At 57.9% G+C, this 21,796-nt stretch overlaps 1 protein-coding gene across 3 annotated transcripts in view; it reads left to right on the forward strand.

Annotated features, from left to right (window-relative positions):
• TMEM179 (transmembrane protein 179) overlaps positions 1 to 19,892 on the forward strand; it is an 88,320-nt gene extending 68,428 nt beyond the window's left edge. For 2 of the 3 annotated variants that reach the window (XM_079127668.1, XM_079127669.1), the window contains 4 exons: positions 10,478 to 10,752; positions 17,187 to 17,324; positions 17,957 to 18,035; positions 19,023 to 19,892. In XM_079127668.1, coding sequence (XP_078983794.1) covers positions 10,478 to 10,752; positions 17,187 to 17,324; positions 17,957 to 18,035; positions 19,023 to 19,202 — 672 coding nt within the window. In that variant the 3' untranslated portion in view covers positions 19,203 to 19,892. Of the gene's footprint in view, positions 1 to 9,909; positions 10,753 to 17,186; positions 17,325 to 17,956; positions 18,036 to 19,022 lie in introns of those variants that run through there. The other variant, XM_079127670.1, reaches the window with a different exon arrangement.
• The last annotated feature ends 1,904 nt before the right edge of the window (positions 19,893 to 21,796 follow it).

Raw genomic sequence — 21,796 nt, forward strand, 5'->3', positions numbered from 1 at the left:
ATTTTCTTTTAAAGAAGGAGGTGCCGCCTTATGAGCCCAGCTTCTGCAGACTTGATGTTCTCCAGCAAGCTTCCCTCTGCTTCTACCTCGGAGGTAGAAAGTTGTCCTCTGGAGACCACTTCCCATCCCTCCCCTGCCCCGGAGCTGTAAGATGGCAGGTGGGGGCATGCAGCTCCTGGGTGGGAGAGAGAGCCAGCCTGGGGTGCGTGGGCTCCTGCTAAAGTCGGTGTGCTGGAGTGCATGAGGGTGGTGGCCGGCTGCCTTCCAGGACAGGACATGGGGGCTGGGTGAGCCCTGCTCCCTTCTCGGGCTGCACCACCCTGGGTCTCCCTCTGCACCTGCACATGTCTTCCTGGCCTCTTACCTGTATTCACGTGGTGCTTCTGACTTGGCAGTGCTGGCCATCTCTGCACACTGTCCTCCTCCCCACTTGGGACTGGGGCTGCCTGGGCTCTCAGTTCAAAGAGTCAGGACCGTCCATATCTGGTGTCTGGTGTCTCCAGGGGAAACGTGGAACATGCTTGCTCTGCATATGCCAAATATCCCAGTGGGCGTGGCCTGACCTCCTGTGTGGCTCCACCCCTGAGGGGGTGGCAGAGACCACAGCAGGTGACCTAACAGGGCCTCTGCACTGCCAGGTGACTGCACAGGGGAGCAGCACCCAGTTTCCAGGGAAAATCTACACGTGGAAGAGGTGCTGGAGGCAGCAAGGAGAAACAGATGCAGAACTGTAGAGCCATCAAAGAGTGGACAGCCAGCATGCCAGGTAGCCCAGCGGGAAAGGAGGTCCTGGGTGTCTCAGGGAACAGGAAGGAGGTCCTGGAGTTTAGGAAAACAAAGCAAAATATCAAGGACAGAACCAAAAGGATCTCAGATGGGCTGAGCTGCAAGGTGGGCAGGGTGGCCAGGCTTCCAGTAGAGTGTAGTGCAAAGGACAGTCAGGAACACCCAAGGCCAGCTGGCAGAGCTGGCAGTTCCAGGATCCATCTAACAGGACTCCACGAGGAGGAAGGGAAAGGCGGAGGGGCAGCTGTCCCAGCTGCTTCTTATGGACTTTTCAGAGCTAAATGCATGCATCATCTTCACAGAAAAAGCACCAAGCACCGAGCAGGACGAATCCATGTCAACAAGAAGCCCCAACACTGGACCTTGGTGCACCAAATGCGACCTGGCACGTGGAGTGAAGGCTGCAGTGGGTGGGGCCCAGCCCGTCCTGAAGGAGACCAGCAGGGATCAGACGGACACCTGGTTTCTCAACACACTGTGGACGTGAGTACGCCAGACAGCCAGGCCTTCCCCTGGCTTTGGGGGAGTCCCTGGACAACCGGGTGTTCACCTGCAGGTAGAGAACAAAGGCACGTGGCTGCCAAGTCCACAGCAGAGAGGGCTGCCTGGACCCTGAGGGCAGATGCAGAAATAGGGGCCCAGGAGCTGAGCCCACTACTGCGTACCGTCCGGGTCCTGCTGAGTGCTGCTCACAGACTATCTGGCAGTCCTCTGCTATGGTCACACTGTCCCTCCAAAACTCATGCTGAAATGTAACTGCCACCGTGCCTGGTCAGGAGGCGGGATCTTTAAGAGGAGATTAGGTCATGGGCTCCACCCTCATGGATGGACGAAGGCTGTTGTCTTTGGAGTGGGTTAGTTACTGTCTGTCTCTTGATCTTGCCACTGCCACCACAAGATGCTCTCTGCCATGTCACCACGCAGCCCTCACCAGGCGCAGCCCTTCACTCATGCACCCCAGGCCCCAGAATGCAGAGAAGAAATTTCTTTTCTTTACAAATTACCCAGTTTGGTGTATTCTGTTACAGCAGCAGAAAACGGACTAGGACATCCTCATAATAATGTTGTGGGTCAGGAGCTATTCACATCCCACAGGTGAGGAAAGAGTGTTAGCATCGTTAAGTTCAAGCAGGTATCAATTCTTCAAAGAAGAGTGAGAACTCTAGAACTAAAATTCCATGTAGGATGTGAAAGCACCCAGAAACCACTCTGGATGTGGGAACTCATCCAGGAGAGAGAGAAAGAGAGAGAGAGAGAGAGAGAGAGAGAGAGAGAGAGAGAGAGAGGAGAGAAGGGGGGAGGGGGAGGGGGAGGGGGAGCAGGGGAATTACCCTTAAGTAGTGAAAGCCCGCAGGCTAATTGGACCAATGACTGACAAGAAGGTTAACAATCTAGATTACAAAATGGCGTGTGGGAGCGGGCAGCCTTGTTCCTTACGGGAGGAACAGACGCGGGGGCTGGAGGAGAGGCGGGAGTAGAGTGAAGTGGAAGCACGTGGCAGGCCTCGTCTTGTTTGGACAGTATCCAGACTCTAATTCTTGAACATCCACATGTAATCAAGAGAAAATTGGAAGCAATGTAAATATATCAAAGCTGCTTGAGGAAAAAAAAAAAAAAAAAAAAACAATAAAATAAGCTTTTTCTCTAAAGTAGGGCAAGAAAAGGGAAAAACAAAATAGAAAAATAGTAAGATTTAATGTCAGAAACCACAACAAATGTCAATGGTTTAAATAAATGTGTTTGAAGATGGAGACACTCAGACTTAGAACAAATAAATTCTAAATAAAATGTCACAAAAGACATTACTTCGTCTAAAAGTAAGCTAGGAGGTGAGAACTTAAAGGCACAAAGCAGTGTATAAAAATGCTAACAAAAATCAAGCAGTGCCAGCAATATTTATATGATATACAATGCAATTTGAGGCAAAATATTTAAGGGGAAAAGGGCAATATTTCATATAGACAAATGGAGCAGCTCATAAAGAATATATGAAATGTTTAATGAAAATACATAAACCAAAGGGTAATTTGTGAGTTGTTAATCGTGGTGGGAGGCCATCCCTGGAAACTGAGGAATTGAAAAGGCTTTGAATAAGTTCACCCGAGATTTCAGTAACACAACTAAGGCTTGACCTATAGACATGTAGGGATTTGTGGCCAAGAAACAGAATATATGTGTATATCTATATATATACAGCAAGAACATTAAAACACTGTACTAGGTGACAGAATGTCAGCAAGTTAAAAAATGATACTGCGCAGACTAAATTCAGCAATCATAATGCAATAAAATAGAGAACAACAAAGAGAAAGTCCTTCAAGATGTGAGCAGCTGGAAATGCACTGTTAATTTTGGCAGGTATTGAAGACAAATTAAAATGGAGACTAAACCATTCATAACTGAAGACTATGAGGATATTTCACATCAAGACCTATCAGATATGCTGGGTGCTTTGGCACCCGCTTGTAATCCCAGCAGCTTGGGAGGTTGAGGCAGGAGGATTGCAAGTTCAAAGCCAGCCTCAGTAACTTAGTGAGGGCTTATGCAACTCAGCAAGACCCTGCCTTTAAATTAAACATTAAAAAAGGGCTGGGAATGTTGCTCAGTGGTTAGTGCCCCTGGGTTCAATTCCCTAGTACTAAAAAACAAAACAAAAAACAAACAAAATAAAAAACTATCAGATATGGCCAAACTGTTACCAAGAGGAAAATATATAACCTCATTTTATTTATTAAAATTGAAAAATAGTAGGTGAAGATTTTTTCCTTTTTGGTGCTGGGGATTGAACCCATTGTCTTGAAAAGCTAAAAAAGAAACAAAATAAACTCAGAGAAATAGTGTGTAAGTCAAAACAGCAGTCTTGGAGTCACAGGAAAAAGGAGACCCATTGGTCATGTCCTTTCCTGCACTGCCCAGGGACAGAGTGCCCTAGTCCCTTAGGACCTCAGGTGCTCCAGGCAGGTGGGCAGGTGGACACTGTTGGGAGGCGCAGGCACTGTTTCCTCTTGGGCTGAGCCATGGTCATGCGATGCCCCCAGTCCTCTGCTGGCTCTGCTCTCCAATGACCTCTGATCTGCGCTCTGGATCCGCTCTGCATGGTGCCTCCCGCTTGGCACTGCTGACCAGAAGCAACACACTCATGGAGTGTGGGTGTCTGTGCTAGTCCTGCTGACAGTCACTTCCAGGGTCAATCAGTGAACTGACCCTTGGGATTTCCATATCAGACTCTGAATCAACTTAGGGAGTGGCTGCTGTGTTCTCTTGGACCCACAAACCTGTGCTTCTGAGTCTGTGGTGCTGAGGCCCTCACCCACGAGTGGTAACTGGAGACTGTGAATGAGCCCATGGGACTTCACCAGAGCCAGCCTGAGGGTGCTCTCCGAAGTGCGGCTGCCAGGACTTGTTGGTCATTCTTTCTCCCTGAACGCTCCACCCAGTGAGCCACCTGCTTACCCGCTTACACATTCATCAACCCCTCCACCCGCCATTCCATCAGCACATTGATCGATCCTTCACCCCTCTTGCCACCCTCCCATTCACCAATCCCTCCATCCACCCACCCACTCACCCATCCGTCCACCCATCCACTCATCCATCCACTCACCCACCCACCACCCATGTACCCACCCATCCACCCATTCACCCACCCACCCATTCACTCATCCATCCACCCACTCACCCCCTGACTCACCCACTCACACATGTATCCAACCATCCACCCACTCACCCACCCACCACTCACCCAACCATGTACCCACCCATCCACCCACTCACCCATCCACTCATCCATCCACTCACCCACCCACCACCCATGTACCCACCCATCCACCCACTCACCCATCCACTCATCCATCCACCTACTTATCCACCCACCCACCTCCTCACCCCTTTATTGCCCCCACTGATGTACCAATCCACCCATCCATCTGTCCTGTGACCCTTCATCCACCAACTGTCTCAGCAGTCCCCTTTGTCTGCCAGTCCTTCCAGGGGGCATGCTGGGGGAGAAAGAGGACTTCCCTGTAGAAGTTCAGGGAGAGCACAGTGGGTGAGAGAAGGAACTGTGTACCCTAGGACCTTCCTCGTGTTTGCCCTCAGAGTGAAGAAGTGGCTTGTTCCAGTCTCCCTGGGCTGCTTCTTATGCTGGCCTCCCTAGCCTGGCTTCCTCCCGCCAGCCCCTCCTCTCCTCAGCTGCAGGCCTCCCTCGCTCAGCCTGCCCCCATCTCTGTGTCCTGCATAGCCCTGTGGAGGGTCACAGCCAGGCTCCATGGAGGGACCCAGTGGACCGGGTTGCCGGTGAGGAGGCTCTTTCCCGTGTCTTCTCTCCTAGCCTGTCTACTTGAGAACCTCTCGGGGCCCTTTGTCCCTTTACTAATGTCCCTTGGCCCCTCTGCCACTCCAGCTCTCCAGGTCCCCCCAGACCCATCAGGCTCACAGTTCTCTCCTGCCGGGCACCCCTGCCACATGGCCACCTGGCCCACACAGCACCTGTGACCTCTGGGTGTGTGTCTTCCATCCTGCAGGCATGGGTGCCTGGAGGGACTGCTGTGTGGCAGAGCAGGGGCCTCTGTCCATGGAGGGAGGAGGGAAGGATGAGGTGTGTCCCTGGCTGGTCCTCAAGGTCGGGTGGCGGGCGGGAAAGCTGAACCCCTGGGGAGGCCAGGGCTGCTGGCCCATCAGCCATACCTGGATTTCACTCCAGTGCCCTTGCTAGCAGGTCTGAGCAGCTGTGTGGCCTGACCTGATTTTGGTTGCAAGCTATGGAGGGAGTTGGAGGGAGGGCAAAGACAGGGGTGGAGAGTGGATTACTGGACACCAGCTTCCTGCAGGCAAGGGGACAAGGGTTTCAGTGTGGAAAGGACAGGCAGGCCCTGCTGCTGGAGTGGGCATGGGCAGGAGATAGAAGAGCCAGCAGGACTAGGGCACAGCAGTTAGGAGGCAGAGGATGGAGGCAGGGCCTCTGAGGGCCTCTGAGTCACAGAAGGGTGACTGTCATTCTCCCCCAGAGCTCTGGAACCCAGCAGAATGAGGGCTAAGGGATAGTGTATTAGTCAGGGTTCTCTAGATAAACAGAATCAACAGGAAGTGTGATTATAAAAAGGGGATTTATTGGATTGGCTCACACATCAGAAGCTGAGTCCACAATGGCTGTCTGCAGGCTAGAGCTGGAGGAAGCAGTAGCTGCACAGTCCAAGAGGCAGAAACCCCAGAACAAGAGGGATCAATGATGCTTCCCCAGCCCGAGACAGAAGGCTTTTGGAGACTCCTTGGAGAATCACTGGCAGAGTTCACTTTGGAAGAGTGAAGAAGCGAGAGTCTGACATCCTCAGGCAATCGAAGCAGCAATCAAGAGCCCATTCAAGGGCTGGGGATATAGCTCAATTGGTAGAGTGCTTGCCTTGCAAAGCATAAGGCCCTGGGTTCGATCCCCAGCACCGCAAAAAACAAAACAAACAAACAAACAAACAAAAAAACACCTCTTCAAGAAGAGCTGAGCTTGCATCTGCATCTGCTTCCTTGTTCTTCCAGCTTTTATTCCATCCAAGCCACCATCCTATTGGGCGGTGCTGCCCACGAGTAGGGAGGGGCTCCCCTTCAATCCGATATCCCATATGCCAGTCATTCCTAGACACGCCCAGAAGCCTCTTAATCTTTCTCATCTCTTAATCCAATCAAGTTGATGATTCAAATTAACCATTACAGGACCTCAGAACTTCTGTACTGCCCTCACCCCCTCTGAGGGTTCCCCTGGAAGCAGAGGCATGGGCCATGGGGGAGAAGTGCAGGCGTCAAATTGTGGGGTGTCTGGGCCCTCGGGCCCTCAGCCCCTCTGGGCAGTCCTGGGATTGCTGCTTGGCCTCTGGGAATTCTGGGTGGCTTTCCCAGCTGAGTCCTCTCTGACCCCTCCACTGCCTTGACCCTTCTTCCCCACTCCCCACGTGCCTTGCTTAGGGCCTCCCTAAGAGCTACCAGTCCCTTACTTGTAGGGAGTAGCGGTTCTGGGTCCTGTCCCAGACCCCTACTCCTTTGGAGAGGGCTGGGCTCCCTCTTCACTTGGGCAGGGGACACAGCTGCACCCTGAGAGGGGTCCTCACCTAGAAGCAAGGAGAGGGGCACGTGGCCCTGCTCCAAGGTAAGCCTCCCACATGGAAGCCTAGCCAGTTTTGGGACCACAGGGAACCCCCAACTTCCCTCTGCTCCACCAACCCAGAGGAGGAGGGATGGTGCTGGTCCAGCCCCAAAAGCTGGTGGCAGAAGTGCGGGCGACTGCCACCTCTGGCTTCCAGGCTTGAATGCCAGCCTTGTTGTTCACCTGTGGGTGCAAGGATCACACTGACCTGGGCACAAGTGGTGTGGTGTGCCTCTGCCAGGCGGGGACAGGAATGCAGCTGCATGGAATCAGAAAATGTGCCCACGTGACACACGGTATCCCAGACACACGTGTGTACGCACAGGTTCGGCCCTGTGGCCAACATTCCTTCCAGCAAGGCCCACGGTCTGGCTTCTGTTCAGTGGTACGATGTTTTGGATCATAAGAGTGGCCAGGCTCCCCAGCCTCTGCTTGGTGTGCAAACATTCTGACTGTTTCTGGTTTTGGCTGGAACAAAACAAGGTGTAATCTACATTCATGTGCACATGTCTTTATGAAATGACCTTTCTCTTGGAGCTATGGTTTTGCAGAAGTGCAGAGCCAGGGCCAAGGAGAGGTGCTAGTGGCGGCTCCCACCAAGTGCTGCCAGGGTCTCTTCTGGCACAGTGTGGTCTCCTGGGTCAGGCGGAGGCCTTGCTTTGGCAGGGTCAGTCTCTTATGGCCACGGGGCTTGTCTGTCTGTTTTCATCTTCTCAGAGCAGCTTGGGGTAGTATTCCTGCTCATGTCTCACTTCTGTGTCTTTTATCTTCCCAACCTGCCCGAGAGCCGGGCGTGTGCAGTGAGATCTCACCAGCCTATTGGCATGACTGCCATGATCCCTTTCACTCCTTCTGTTTCTGTCTTGACTTTGATAACAAAGTTAAGGCAGCCAAGGACTGGCCAGTCCTAAGGAATGGCCCTGCAGACATTTTTATTTTGCCATAGACAACTTTATTTTGCCATAGAGGATTTTAAAATTTTATATGGTTTATTCTTTCTGTATTTTCCTCTATTGTTACTGAATTTTCTGTCTTGCTTAGAAGTGGTATCCTCACCTAAGATTATGCAAAAATAGCCTTAGGTTTTCCTCTTCTATTGTTTTTATCTACTTTTTGGCATCCTGGCAGTTAGAACACATTGAGTTTGTTTTGCACTGGGTTTGAGTGTGATGGTTACTTCTACGAATCAACTTGCCTGGCCTTGGGGTGTCAGATTTTCATTTCACATTATTCTTCATGTGTCTGTGAGGCTGTTTGTGTTAGTCAGCTTTTTGATGCTGTGATCAAAACACCTGACAAGAACAACTTAGAAAAGGAAAGATTTACTTTGGCTCACAGCTTCAGCGGATTCAGGCCATGCTTGGTTGGCTGTATTGCTCTGGGGCTAAGGTGAGGCAGGACATCATGGTGGGAGGGAGGGCACAGTGGGAGAAAGGACAGAGAGAGAGAGAGAGAGAGAGAGGAGAACACCTTTCAACTCGCCCCAGTGGCCACTTCTTCCAACCACGCTCCACTCTCTAGTGGCCTCCCCTCCCCGTAGTCCATTCAGCCACCAAGGGTCGATCCATGCATAAGGTGGGTTGGAGCCTCGTGAGCCATTCCCTGAAAGCTCTGCCTCTAGGGACCAGGCCTTCAACACCGGAGCCTTTGGGAGACCTTCCAGATCCAGCCGAAACTCGGGGTCCTGGGCCAGATGAGCTTGTGAACTGGTGCAGGGGGCAGGGCAAGCACTGGGAGGAGGACCCTGTCCAACCACTGGTGGATTTGGGGGTGCAGAGGTCCAGGGCCTACCCAGCGTGGGATGGTTCTGCCCGGCCATTCCTTAGGACTGGCCAGTCCTTGGCTGCCTGAGTCACTGGGCACTTCTCCCTTGGCCAGCCCTGCTGCTCTTGGTGACACCTAGGTGTGGTTCCCATGGAGACCCCCATGTTGGTGTCTGTTTCCCAGCACCAGCCCAGATCAGATTTTCTGGGAGCCAGTCACTGGGCTTTGAGGTTTGTGGGCAGGAAACTAGGGACGGGACCAGGGCCGACAGGTCAGCCATCAGGGTCCACCTGGCTGTGGCTGGCACAGAGCAATTGCTCCTCCCTTGGGGCACCTGGGTACTATGTCAGGGGAAGGAAATGCCCTGGTTGGCACTGGCCTCAGGAGCTTGAGAGGTGGGGGCAGCGTAGGAACTGCAGAAGGAGGGCATGGACTGGATGGCCGTGCTGGGTGCCCTGCGTGCCCGGAGACGGATGGCAGAGGAAGCTGAGCAGGGCTGGCCTCTGACTGAAGAGCCAATGTCCATCCAAAGAGGAAGAGTCATGCACAGTGTCGGCTCCTCATTATCCTGGAGTGTCATGCTATATTAGAAAGAGCGAGATAGATCTGTGTTTGCAGGCAGGAACTAATGTCCATATTGTTGAATGAAAAGCTTGCAGAATACATGTGCAGCATGGAGTTGTATGTGTTTATGTGTGAAATGTCTAAAATGTAGACACTAGATTGTTTAAGTGGTCACCCCTGGTGTGAAGGAGGGGGAGACTTGAACCTTTTCTATTATACATGTCTACACAGTTGGAATTTAAAAATAAGCATATTTTAGTTTGGCTATAAAACAGAGTTTTAGTGCTTGCAAAAAAATGTGGATGTGATTTCCAACCCGAGGAGCAATGGGGGCGGGGCTTCCTCACTCTGGGAATCAGAATAAATGTGACTTAGTCTTCAGGGAAACTAGAAAAGGCATTAATTCTATTAATTAATGCATCAGTGGAATCCACCTCAGCAAAGATGCCTTAATGAGGTGCCTGGGGCGCCCATTATTTCCTATAAACCTCAGCTCCAGGCCCTAGTGTATCAGGCTGAGGAGCTGGGGGCCGAGATCACAAACTGCTCTTTGGCTGCGCTCTCCTTGCAGCACTGGCCCTCCCCGCCCTCTGGGGATCACCTGGGTCCCATTCTCATTAACCCGGCTCCTCCACTCCCTCATGCCCCCCTCGCCTTGTACGCTGCCCTCCAGGATCCTGGCAAGTGCAGCCTCACTCCAGCCCAGACATCAAACTCATCCCCCCACCTCCTTTCCTTGGCGCTAAGGCGGAGCCAGGGAGGCAGAACCTGCTTAGAGGAGTGAGGCTCACAAGTGTGGCTAGTGGCTCAGCTCCTGGCAGAGTCTCTATAAGCCAACTGGCTGTACTCCCGCTCCCTCCCCCGGTGTCCGTGCAGCATCTCCATCAATGCAGCCTGGCCTTGTCCAGTGTGGCCCTCATCCAACCCACCCAACCTTCGGTTCCTTCCCTTGCGCGCACGCCTGGAGCTGTCCTCGGTGCTGACCGCGGGCGCGCCCGGCGCTTGGCCGATGCGCACGCGTCCGGGCGGGGCGCGGTACTCGGCAGCGCAGCCACTGCGCAGCCTCCCGCGCGGCTGCAGCCCCGGCCTGCGCGCTGCGCCCTGAGGTTCTCGCTGCCCGGCTCCGGCCCCGCCGCGCGCCCCTCGCGCCAGGGCCCTTCGACTCCCCGGCCCGCTCCCACCGGCTCTGACCCGCGCCCGACCATGGCGCTCAACAATTTCCTCTTCGCGCAGTGCGTCTGCTACTTCCTGGCCTTCCTGTTCAGCTTCGTGGTGGTGGTGCCGCTGTCCGAGAACGGCCACGACTTCCGCGGCCGCTGCCTGCTCTTCACCGAAGGCATGTGGCTGAGCGCCAACCTGACGGTGCAGGAGCGCGAGCGCTTCACGGTGCAGGAGTGGGGCCCGCCGGCCGCCTGCCGCTTCAGCCTGCTCGCCAGCCTCCTCTCGCTGCTGCTGGCCGCCGCGCACGCCTGGCGCACGCTCTTCTTCCTGTGCAAGGGACACGAGGGGTAAGTGGGGGCCTCGCGGCCCCTCTGCCCCAAAGGATGCAGCCCCAGCCCGCGCAGGTGCCCCTTCCGTGCCCGCAGTGCCCCAGGCCTCCTACCGGCAGGAACACGAGCACCCCCATCGCTTTCGCAGCTCAGAGGCCTCCAAGTGTCAACACTCGGCCCTCACCACCTCCATGCAACTGCCTTTTGTCTAAACGCAGACACAGGGGCCATGACGATACTCTGCCCGCCCTCGGTTCCTCTCCCCGTGAGCGTGCACCACCTCCAGCTTCCGGGCATCGACCCCCGGTGGTGCAGATGTTGCACAGTCATGGCGGAGCAGGGCCAGGCCTTCCTACGCGACTCCGCCAGGCTCCCACTCTCCAGGCCTGGGGGCAGCTCCCAACCCTGCTCTGTGCCTGCGCTCTGCTCCACCCCGCGCTCTCCTGGAGTGGGGAGGGGACCAGGCCTTGGTGGTGAGGTGGGGGTGCCCTCCTGGCCTCTGCATCATCCTGGGACAGAGGCCTTAGGGGTAATCCCTCCAGGCAAGCTCTTGGCTGGGGCAGGGGATGAGGGAGAGCCCTGCATCTTGGTTCCAGAACCTCCCTTCCTCTGCTGCCATTGTCCTGTCACCTTCTAATGCCCTGGCACTACCCTGGAGCTCTGGGAGGAGGCTCACCTGGGCTGCCGGGGCTCCTCAGCAGGGCACCCCATGAGTCCCCACCCACTTGTGGCCTGCTGGGCCTGGGAGGGATGGGAAGAGCCAGACCTCAGACTTTGTCCCCCCATCCATCACTTTTGGCAGGTTTTGGTGGCTTCTCCCTCCTTGCAGGGAGGTGGGAGATGAGCAAGGGCTCTGAGGGCGTGAGGGTGGGCAGGACCGGGGCCAGCAGGGACCTGTGAGAGTGCTCAGTGTGGCTGTGACACAGAGAGGCCAGAGAGAAGATGAAGAGGGGCTCCGGGGCAGAGAGGGCCAGCAGGCTGTGCTGGGTGGTGCTGCAGGACTGGAGGAGGGTGCGGGTCCTAGGACCCCAAGTGTGAGAGTCCTAGAGCTGCTGTAACCAAGCACCACAAACTGGGGCTTCAGGCACTTTCTGCTCTCCTGGATCTGCTGGACGTCCAGAATCAAGGTGTCCACAGAGCCCCTCTCCTTGGGAGGCTCCTTCCTAAGCTCCTTCCAGCTTCTGTGGCTCCAGCAGCCCTCGTTCCTTGGCTCCGGGCTGTCACTGTGGTCTCTGCGCCTATCTTCATGTGGCTTTCTCTCTGTTTCTTGGTCTTCCCTTCTTATGAGGACATGGTCACTGGGTTAGTGTCCACCACCCTAAACCAGGAGGCTCTCCTTCTCAACTTCATGGCACTTATAAAGGCCCTATTTCCAAGTAGTCACAGGTACCAGGGCTAGGACCTGGACAGAGCTTTCTGGAGGCACAGTCCAAGCCACTGCACTAAAGCTCTGCACACAGGGCCTGCAGGAAGCCAGATGTCAGCCGGGATGCCTTCAAGTGCTGGGGGCTGGGCTCCCGAACTCAGGGCTGTGAGGCTGGAGTCTGCCAGCGTTGGCCTGTCTGGTCGCAGGACGACGCCTCACTCCTCTGCAGGTCTTCTCGCCTCTCAGTTCCTCAGTGGCCAGGGTTCCAAGGAGATGTCTGAGATGTCACCTGCACCCACATCACCAAACCAGTACTTACCTAGTCAGCCCTCTGCAAGGTGGGGAGGTAGAAGCCCCTCTGGCCAGGAGATGGGGCTTTTCAGGGGGCATGGGAACAGTCAGAGGTCCCTCCTGTCTGGGACTCTGGAGGTGGGGGACACAGGCCATGGGGCCATGGCTCAGTCATTGCTCAAACATGTCCTTTCAGTCTTCTGGGCTTCTGCAGGAGAAGTGGCCCTGTTAGCCAGGGTCTCCAGGCAGGACCCAGCTTTGTGGTCACAGCAAAGGGTGATATCAGAGAGGGGGCATCTACCTGAGGCTGAGGGACAGGCGAGAGAGTGGAGAGACCGAGAGCCTACGGGGCAGGAGTTCGTCCGTAGGGCAGCTCATTCCATATAACTTGGGCGGCAGACCGTGGGAGCGCAGCTTCTGTCTTGTCATCTTGTAGAAGGTGTCCACCTGCCCTGTGAAATGGCCAGCATCACCCACTTCAAAGGTGGAAACTGAGGCACAGTTTCCAGACTCTCCCAGGGCCCTTGCAGGGGCTCATTCCTGAGGTCCTGAGGAGCAGTGCTGGCTGAAAGGCACCCACGTCCTGGGGCCTTCACGGGACATTTCTGCTGAAAGGCCACAGCAGGGTTTAGGAAACAGGTGGCTGTCAAGGCACCTCAAGTGCCTTGGGCGGTCAAGGCACTTCAAGGAGGACCACCATGGCCTTGAACGCAGGGGGGCAGACCCAGGTGGCTTGTGCTCATAATTGGGGCCTCTCTGCTCCGGGGCTTGGGATCACCTGTCCTGCGCTGAATGACCTCTCTCTCAGGTTTTTGTCTGGGCAGCCGTGGCTGGCCCAGCCTTCTCTCCTCCAGGAACACCTGGCACGTAATGCCCCATCAGGAGCTATTGGCTAGGGCCACAGGTGTCAGTCCAGGTGTCAGTCAGCTGTGGTGTCGGTACTCATCTGAGTTCTGTAGGACTCGGGTAAAGCTCCTGCGAGCCGTCCCAGGCCGACGGTATCTATCTAGGGGACCCTGGCTGGGGAACCCAGGGTGGGCATGCACGACATTTGTTTCTGCATCCTGGTGTGCCAGAGTCATGAAATAACATTTGCCCAGAGATGTCAGCAAGATGCCTGGACCCAGGTGCGCTGCTCCGTGGGCACTCAGCTGGTCCCCGCAGATCAGGACCTAGCCTAGAGGTCAGCCCTTCAGACTGGCCAGGTCAGTGTGTTCTGGTGCCCTGGGCAGTTGGGTCTGCAGAGGCCAGTGAAGGACAGGGTGATCACCCAAGAGCAGCACTTGCAACGCAGGCTCGTGCACAGGCTGAGTCAGGGACTTGGGGTAGCTAGGGGCCAGGACAGGCATGTACAGAGAGCTTGTGTGTGGCCAGGGCTCTTAGGGCTGCTGGTAGTCCCTGGGTTTTTGAGGGTCAGCACACATAAGGCGTCTCTCAAGACCAGGCAGCAATCTTGAGGCCACCGGCTTCCCTCCCACCAGCACCCAGGCAGAGTACTGCCTGTGGCCTCCTGAGGGGCTCTGGTTGGTCCTGAGCTGTGGATCTGAGGCTGTGTCTGAGGAGCCAGCCGTACCTCCAGCGTGCCTGCCCTGCAGTGAGGCCCAACTGCCCCTGCACAGGAGCACCGAAGGTAGTCTGGGCAGTTCCGCAGGGGTGCCCCCTGGAGCTCTGGGCTGAGTCAGTGGCATGGTGGCCCTCAGGGCAGATGGCAGGGCTATGTGGGCTGTGGGCCTGGGCCAGGGCAGCTCAGGTGAGGGGAACCCTATCAGTCAGGGTTGGCAGCAGCTTGTGACCGGCTGGGGAGCAGGGGGTTAAGACAACCCATCTGCCTGCCCAACCTGTCCCTCAGCCTTCAGATTGCTGGGCTTCCCAGGGAAGCTGTCACCATGGAGACAGCACATCCTAGGCTGGGAACCCTGACAGGCAGGGGAGAAGATGGGTTAACCCTGTGTGTGCTGCACTCCTTCCCACCCTGTCCTGTCCGGTTCTGGTTGGTGTGCTGGGGATCAGGTGGGCGAGCCATAAACCTGAGGGCTGGGTCCAGGTGAGGCCTCAGACATATCCAATGCTTCAAGAATCTGGAAAGCCCAGGCAGGTTCCATGGGACCCAAGCAGAGGGGCAAGAAGAGCAGGAGGGGAGCGGCTCCAGGCTGGACCGTCCCACACTCCCTGCACTGGCCATGGGAGGAAGAAACCATGCCACTTCACAGACAGTGGCTTAAGTGTCTGGCGCCTGCAGATCAGGAGAGTCTCTGACTGTGCAGCCTGTGTCTGAGCACCTCAGTGGTGGCAGGGGCAGGGACAGGGACCGCAGGGCCCTGTGTCTCACGTGTGCTGTGCCAGGGGATTCAGAGACGGCTCAGGGACAGCCAGCCAGGAGCTGCCTCTCGGGATGTGTTCTCCATGTCCACCCCGCCTGAATTTGCAGCAGAGCTTGGAGACGACTGCCCTGCCCCGCTGGGGAGGGAGCAGGTGTGGTGCTGGCCCGGCAGCCTGTGTGGCCTGCCGTCTGCACTGTGGCCAGCCCAGCCTTGCAGACACTGGGTGGGATGATCTGCTGGTGAGTCGGGAATGCCAGGCACCTTGGTGCTGCCACCAGAGGGGGTCCTTGGGAGTGCTGTCCAGCAGGTGGAGGGACAGTGTGCCCTGGCAGGGCCTGTCCCAGAGTCTTCACTCTCCTGCTGTCCATTGAGCTGGATTTTGGTGCCAAGGGCAGTGCCCTTGCTCAGTTCTGCCTGTGGAGGTCAAGTCCCTGGCTGCCCTGGCCACTTTCTTCTCCTTGGCTGGAGCAGAGCAGCCAGCACAGGCCTGGCTAGGGCATGAGCTCTGGGTGACTGCCCTGCTGTGCTCTGCGAGCCACCTCCAGTGGGCTCGGCCCCTCCCCAGCTCACTCAGTCCCAGGCCGCTCTGCACAGGGGGCAGCTGCTCTGAGTCCCAGTCTCCAGATGTCTGGTGCCCATGGACAACCACACTTCCTGCAGCCCAGTGACACCACTGACCTTAGCCCTGGACACAGCTCCAGGTGAGCCACTGAGGGGCAGGGAGGGCAGGGGCCCATTCATAGCAGGGAGGTCCATCCTTGGTGGCATGGGGCAGGGAGTGAGTGCCCAGGAGCACAGGGCAGTGACGCTCAGTGTCATTACCCCCTGAGCTCCCATGACTTCCACAGGGACTCAGTGTGGGGGAGGGAGGGCTCTTACTACCCAATTCACAGAAGAGAAACTGGGGCTCTGAACAGGGATGTGATCTGCTCAAGGTCTGTCACCACCCTAGGCTGGAGCCATGGAGCTCTGTAGGAGTCCTGGAGGGGAACTGGCTTTCACAGGGGACACGGCCAGCCCGAGGAGCCTGGGAGGGCTGGGAGCACCCTCGACTCCCTGCCAGGGGGGCATGGGGCCACAGAAGGGGTGGAAGAGCCAGCGTGGAGTGGGCAGGTCAGGCAGGATGCAGGGTCCTGCGTGCAGGAGCAGGAGCCGCGTGGCAGAGTCCACCCAGGATGGGCTGGTTGCTGCTGGCGTCTGTTGTGTGGCTACAGGAGGGGATGGGACTCGACTCGCTGGTACCTTCGCCAGATGCCTGGCCAGATGCCAGGGCAGAGGCCTGATTGCCCACTGGGCTCCTGCCAGCCCTGCTTGCCCTGCCCTTGCTGCTGTGACCACTGGGTCACAGCCCTTGGCATTAAGAGCACTGCGTCCTTTGCTCTGTCTGCTCGGGATGGGGTCCAGGCCCTCCCACCCCGGGGTTCTGCTGCTGGCACAGCAGCCACTGGTGCACGTGGCCTGTCGTAGCAGCTGCTGTGGGATTGCTGTCTGGAGACGTCATAAGCCTGCTGACGCCTGCCTTGAGCTGGGCACAGGGACCTGGTTTGTCATTGGCATATCAGCCCCAGGCTCCTGTTCCAGCACAGGCCCCGCAGATGCCAGGGAAGGGCTTGGTGGGCGAGCACAGGAGGGAGGCTCCCACCAGCATGAGTGCGTCTCTGCTTGCCGGCCAGTGCCTGCCACACTCAGTGACGCCAGCCCACCTTCCTGGCCGGGAAGCCAGTGGAGACCTGGATTCCCAGGCACGCTCCCAAAGCCAGTTTCCTTGGAGTCATACCCCTGTGCTATGAGGCGTGGGGCAGTTTGGCCACCCTGCTCCTTGCTGCTGTCCTGCATGAAGGAGTCTCCTGTGAGGGCCCCACAGGGACAGGGACCATCCCCCACCCCTTGGCACCTCAGTGGGCAGCCAACCTGGGCTCACCTGAGGGACTTTGAATCTCTGGGGCCTTCAGGATGGTGGATGTTTGGGGAAAGGCAGGGGTCTGGTGGTGTGGCTGACCCAACTCAGGTCCCCTGTGCCGCCAGGAAAGGAAGCAGCAGTGCCTTGGGGGCGTGGCCGTGTGGACCTGGCAGAGGCTGTGGGGCTCACGGCCGAGGCCCATCCCTGCTGCCATCACTGTGGGGTTAGGGTTTCCATGGGCGAACTTCGAGGTATGGGCATTCACTGTGGGGGTCTCTCCGTGGCCTTGGGGTCCATGGCTTAGAAGGGTGTCTCCTGTGCCTTGGAGCTAGTGATCTCGGCCTGGCGCTGACCGTGCTGGCCCTGCCGCCCCTGTGCAGTGACAGTCCATGATTCCAGCTTTGGGTCCTTGGGAGGGTGAGATGGGCAGCTCGGGGCCAGGGTTATCACCAGGGCAAGGGGTGGCTGCAGAAGGGGAGGCGGCCCTGGATGCCAGCCGGGAAGTGTGGAGGCTTGGGCCCCATGTTGGGGGGTGCCAAGTGCCCCCATGTCCACCTCTTGTCCTTGGCTGCAGCTCCTTCTTCTATGCCTTTGTGAACCTCCTGGTCAGCGCCTTCGTGGTCTTCCTGGTCTTTATCGCCAGCACCATCGTGAGCGTGGGCTTCACCATGTGGTGTGACACTGTCACGGAGAAGGGCACTGTGCCCCGCAGGTATGCTGTCCCGCTGCGTCCCTGGAGACCCCTCCCAGCCTCCCTGTGCTCCAGGGTCTTCCCTCGTGAATCCCACCCTGCGTCTGCAGCTTGGTCCTGACGCGGGACCCCGACCTCTGCACACCTGGGAGTCCCTTCCAGAGCCCACCTCCTCAGCACCCAGGCCCTCCTTCCCAGCTAGGAGGACAGTGTCACGCCGGAGTGAGGCCCCCGAGAGCCAGGGGCTTGGACAGGCAATGAGTGGGGGCCCAGGTGGTCAGCAATTGCCACCAGGGCTTGGGAGACTCTGGAAGCTGGAGGTGGCCATGCAGCCTGAGACCCTGGGGTCTTGCCCTGAGCTGCCTGTGGGAGGCGGAGGTCCCAGGAGGTGTCGGGCTCGAGATGAGTCCTGGAGGGCTGGAGGGCGGGTGGGGTGGTGAAGAACAGGTGTGTCCTCTGGTTATCTGTGGGTTCTTTCCCCAAAGCCAGTCCTGCTCCACTGGTGGGTGTGGACTGACGCCCAGAGGGGTCCCTGGTGGCTTCCCCCTGCCCCCAAGTGGACGGCCCCCCAGCACTTGGGGGTGGAGCTCCCTGCTCCCTGCCAGCCACTCTGCCACAGAAGTCGCCCTCCACACCCATGTCTCACATTTTAGCTGTGAGGAACTCCAGGACATCGACTTGGAGCTGAATGTGGACAATTCTGCCTTCTATGATCAGTTCGCCATTGCCCAGGTAGGCTGTGTTGGGGTGGGGCCACCACTGCTGGACATTTGCTCATCTCCTCCGTTTGGGGGAGGAAACAAATCATAGTTAACAACAGGGCCAGGCAGGGAGGGTGCGGGCTGTGGGGCAGTTGGGAAGTTTCCGTCTTGAGACAGAGCGGATTCTTGTGGGCAGCCTCGGGGAGGGGCAGGTCCAGGGCAAACATGCAGAGGCAGGAAGGTGGTGAGGTGCCAGGAGGCGGGGTGGGTGTGGGGAGGTGGGGCTGGAAGGGGAGGTCGGGTGCTGGGTCTCCTGCAGGGAGGGGTCTGTGTTCTGGACGGGCCTCATGAGCGCTCCCTGCCGGTGGGAGGTGCAAGGTGCGGGTCCTCCTGGAACAGCACAGGAGGCCCTTGTGGTGACTTGGTATTCCTGTGTGCCCTCGCTGGGCTCCGTGCTGGGCGCCCTGCTGGCTGCACACGGGCTGGTGGTCAGCAGAGCCCCAGGCAGAGTCCTGGAGGCAAGGGTCTGCTGAGTGAGCTGAAATTGTCCAAGACACCTTCATGGAAATTTCATGGAAGATGCTTCCGGCCTAATTTGTGCCAATTAGATGAGGTGTGGGGACAGACACACTCAAAGGGGAGCCAGTTAGATGTGGAGCCAGCCTAGAGCTGATTAAATGGCTTCTTCTTCAACTGTTTGGAAACAGCAGGTGAAGCTCAGCTTATTCCAGTGGCTGGGGGGCTCCAGGGTCTACAAACTCCTTGGAGCTGAGCTGTCCCAGCTGCCAAGCGGGCACGTCTGCTAGCCCCTGCTCCTCCCCAGGGGACCCCGCTGCAGGCCAGGGTGCTGAGTCCCCAGGCTCCTCGCAGCCTTGTTCTGGAGGCCTGCTGCAGAGAGGAGGCGGGGGTCCCAAGGCCTCTCAGCATGCCTGTCCTTTCCTGCAGAGCCGGGGCTGCCAAGCAGGCACGGCTCTGGGGGCGGGTGGCTGCACCCCTGATGCCGCCCCGCTCTCTGCAGTTTGGCCTCTGGGCATCCTGGCTGGCCTGGTTGGCCATCACCACCCTGGCCTTCCTGAAGGTCTACCACAACTGCCGCCAGGAGGACCTGCTGGACAGCCTGGTCCACGAGAAGGAGCTGCTGCTGGCCAGGCCGGGACCCCGCGCCTCCTTCCACGGGGAGAAGAGCGCTGTCATCTAGGCTCCCTGCTGGCAGGGGAGCTGACCCTGGACCCCCGCCCATTTTCCCGTCCTGGGGGAGTGGCGAGGGGTCCCCGCCTGGGCCCCCACCCTGCCAGCGCCGCCCTGCATGTGTCCCTCTGCCCTGCCTGCTGTGAGGTGAGCACCCGATTCCCTCCGAGAGCTGGACAGTGGCTGGCTAGGCAGCACAGGGGCCAGGGCAGGCACCACCAGGCATCCGCGGCACTCGGCTCTCATCCGCCAGGTCCCCTGAGTCCTGTGGCCACGGGGTGGCTGGCCCACACTCCGCCTGTGTCTGTGTGGACAGGGAGGTGCAGCACCGGCCTCGAGAGTGCTGCCTCCCTCCCGCACACGGCAGCCAAGCCCTCAGAGTTCAGGCGCAGGAGCAGCGTGTGAGCCTGGCACCCTAGCTCTGCTCTCGGGTGAGCAGCTGGGCTGCTGACTGTGCACACCCTGCAGGAGAGCCCAGTGCTTCCCTGGCCGGCATGTTCCCCTGTGTCCTTAGTCCAGGGAGTGGGGCCCACATGGAAGAGCCCCACCTGCCCTGGCCTCAGCAAGCCAGTTCAGGATCCCGCCCGCCACTGCCATGCCCTTCTGGAAGGGACAGCCTGACTGTGTCCAGCTCTCTGCTGTCCACCACAGATGACTGGTGGGTTTCAGGTAGGAGGGTGGCTCAGGCCAACCTCAAGGGGCTTGGTTGGAAATAGCAGGTGAAGCTCAGCTTATTCCAGTGGCTGGGGGGCTCCAGGGTCTACAAGCTCCTTGGAGCTGAGCTGCCCCAGCTGCCAAGCGGGCACGTCTGCTAGTCCCTGCTCCTCCCCAGGGGACCCCGCTTGGTGGGGATGGTCATCTGGGCTCTGGGTCTAGTCAGGACACTCTGAAGGTAGGTGCCAGTCCAGGAGAAGTCCAACCAGGTGGGGCAAGGTTGCGGCCATCCCTGCAGGGCTCCAGCCCCAGGGTCGACTGAGTTTCCAGCAGGTTCTCAGGGTTTTGACGCTCTGAGGTCCCCAAAGCTGCTCTTTCCTGGGCCCCTCACACCAGCCCTAGTCCACTGAACACAAAGACCCTGCCCAACCCTGAGGGTCCTGGTGTGTGTCCCCAGCACAGGGTAAAGGGGCTTCTGCCTCACTCTGTGCCAGACTGTAGCCCCTAGGACCTTGGAAGGAGGAGCAGGGGACAGGGCACGGGACAAGAGCAGCCATTGCCAGGGCTGTGTAGACCTGTGCCCACCTGTGTCCACCTGCACTGGAGCTGTCTTGGGGGGCTGCACCTGGTGCCCCAGACACGGAGGCCCTGGGGGTTCCAGGAGGGGCCGCTGACCTGGTGCTGGCGGGAGCTGGTGGCCCTTGGTGTGGGTTCCCACCGTGACTGCACTGCAGACGGCTTTCAAAATGCCGGAGCTGGTCCTGGCTTGTTCATGGGGACACCTTATTTTAATTTTCCTTCTGGCTAAACGAAAAGCGAAGATCTTAAACCTCGTGTGTCTGTTTCTCCAAATCAAAATAAAAGCAAGACCGCCACGTCTCCTGTGGGGTCCGCTGCGTCCCCCGCCTGCCCTCCTCGGCTTCCCTCTTCTCGTGGCTCCACTGCTTCCATTCGAGGGGCTGCATCCAGGGTTGTTCTGTCGGTTTTGGGGGCTTATCAGGAGCCACCTTCCGGGCACTGCTGGGCCTCATGCCTGCATGTCTCCTGGCTCCCGAGGGACCCCTCAGGTATGAGGATGGATTTGAGGATCCCCCAGGTGGTTATTGGAGCAACATTTATTACATTAAGTCAGCTGGGTTGGGAGTTCTGTGGGCCGTACAGAGCTGGGCATGTCCCTCTGTGGTCTTTGCAGTGGACAGCTGGCTGTGAGCAGGGCTGCCCTCATGCCTTGTGGCCGAACATGGGGTTGGGGATACCAGCCCCCTTCCAGCCAGGACCCTACCCAGAACCAGGATGAGAAGGCAGCCCCTGCCACAGAGGCCATGAGCTCACCTCTCAGAGCCTGTTTTTCCATTTGGAATGGTCGGTGGTGACCTGCCTGTCCTCTTCCCAGGGTGGGTGAGATGGGATGGGTCCCAGGGCAGCTGGGCTGGTGCAGGGGACTGGTAACCATGGTGATGACTCTGCCGGGGTCCCCTGACCCCTCGCCATGGTCCTCTTGAGGCTGCTTCTGGAAACAGGGCCTCTCTCTGCAGGGCTCCCCCACCCTGGACTCCCCTGATTCTGAAGCTGCGGGAATCTCTGGCGCTCCCTGCCCATGGTCTCTGAGGTGGGGGGCATGGTGTCCTGAGCAGAGGGACGAGAGAGCTGGAGGCCAGGCGGGACTTGCTGGGGGACACGGCCCTGAGGCTCAGTGCACCCCAGTTCTCACATGAAGGGCATGTGGCTGCGGGGGCAGGGAGGCACCTCGTGACTAGCCCATGCTCTGGTGCTGCAGGAAGTTCCTCAAAGTGGCCCCATGTTTCTTGCGCCTGTAAAAATCCCATGACTGAAAGAGGTTGTGGGGATTTTAATGGAAACTCTCTTCTCTCCACCTAAGTGCAACCAGCCCCAAACGGCCTCCCTGGGCTCTTGGGGTCAAGTGTGGGGTCAGAGCTGGGCTCAGAGTTC

The sequence above is a fragment of the Sciurus vulgaris genome (genome assembly GCF_902686455.1).
Source record: "Sciurus vulgaris genome assembly, chromosome: 2".
Taxonomy (NCBI): Eukaryota; Metazoa; Chordata; class Mammalia; order Rodentia; family Sciuridae; genus Sciurus; species Sciurus vulgaris.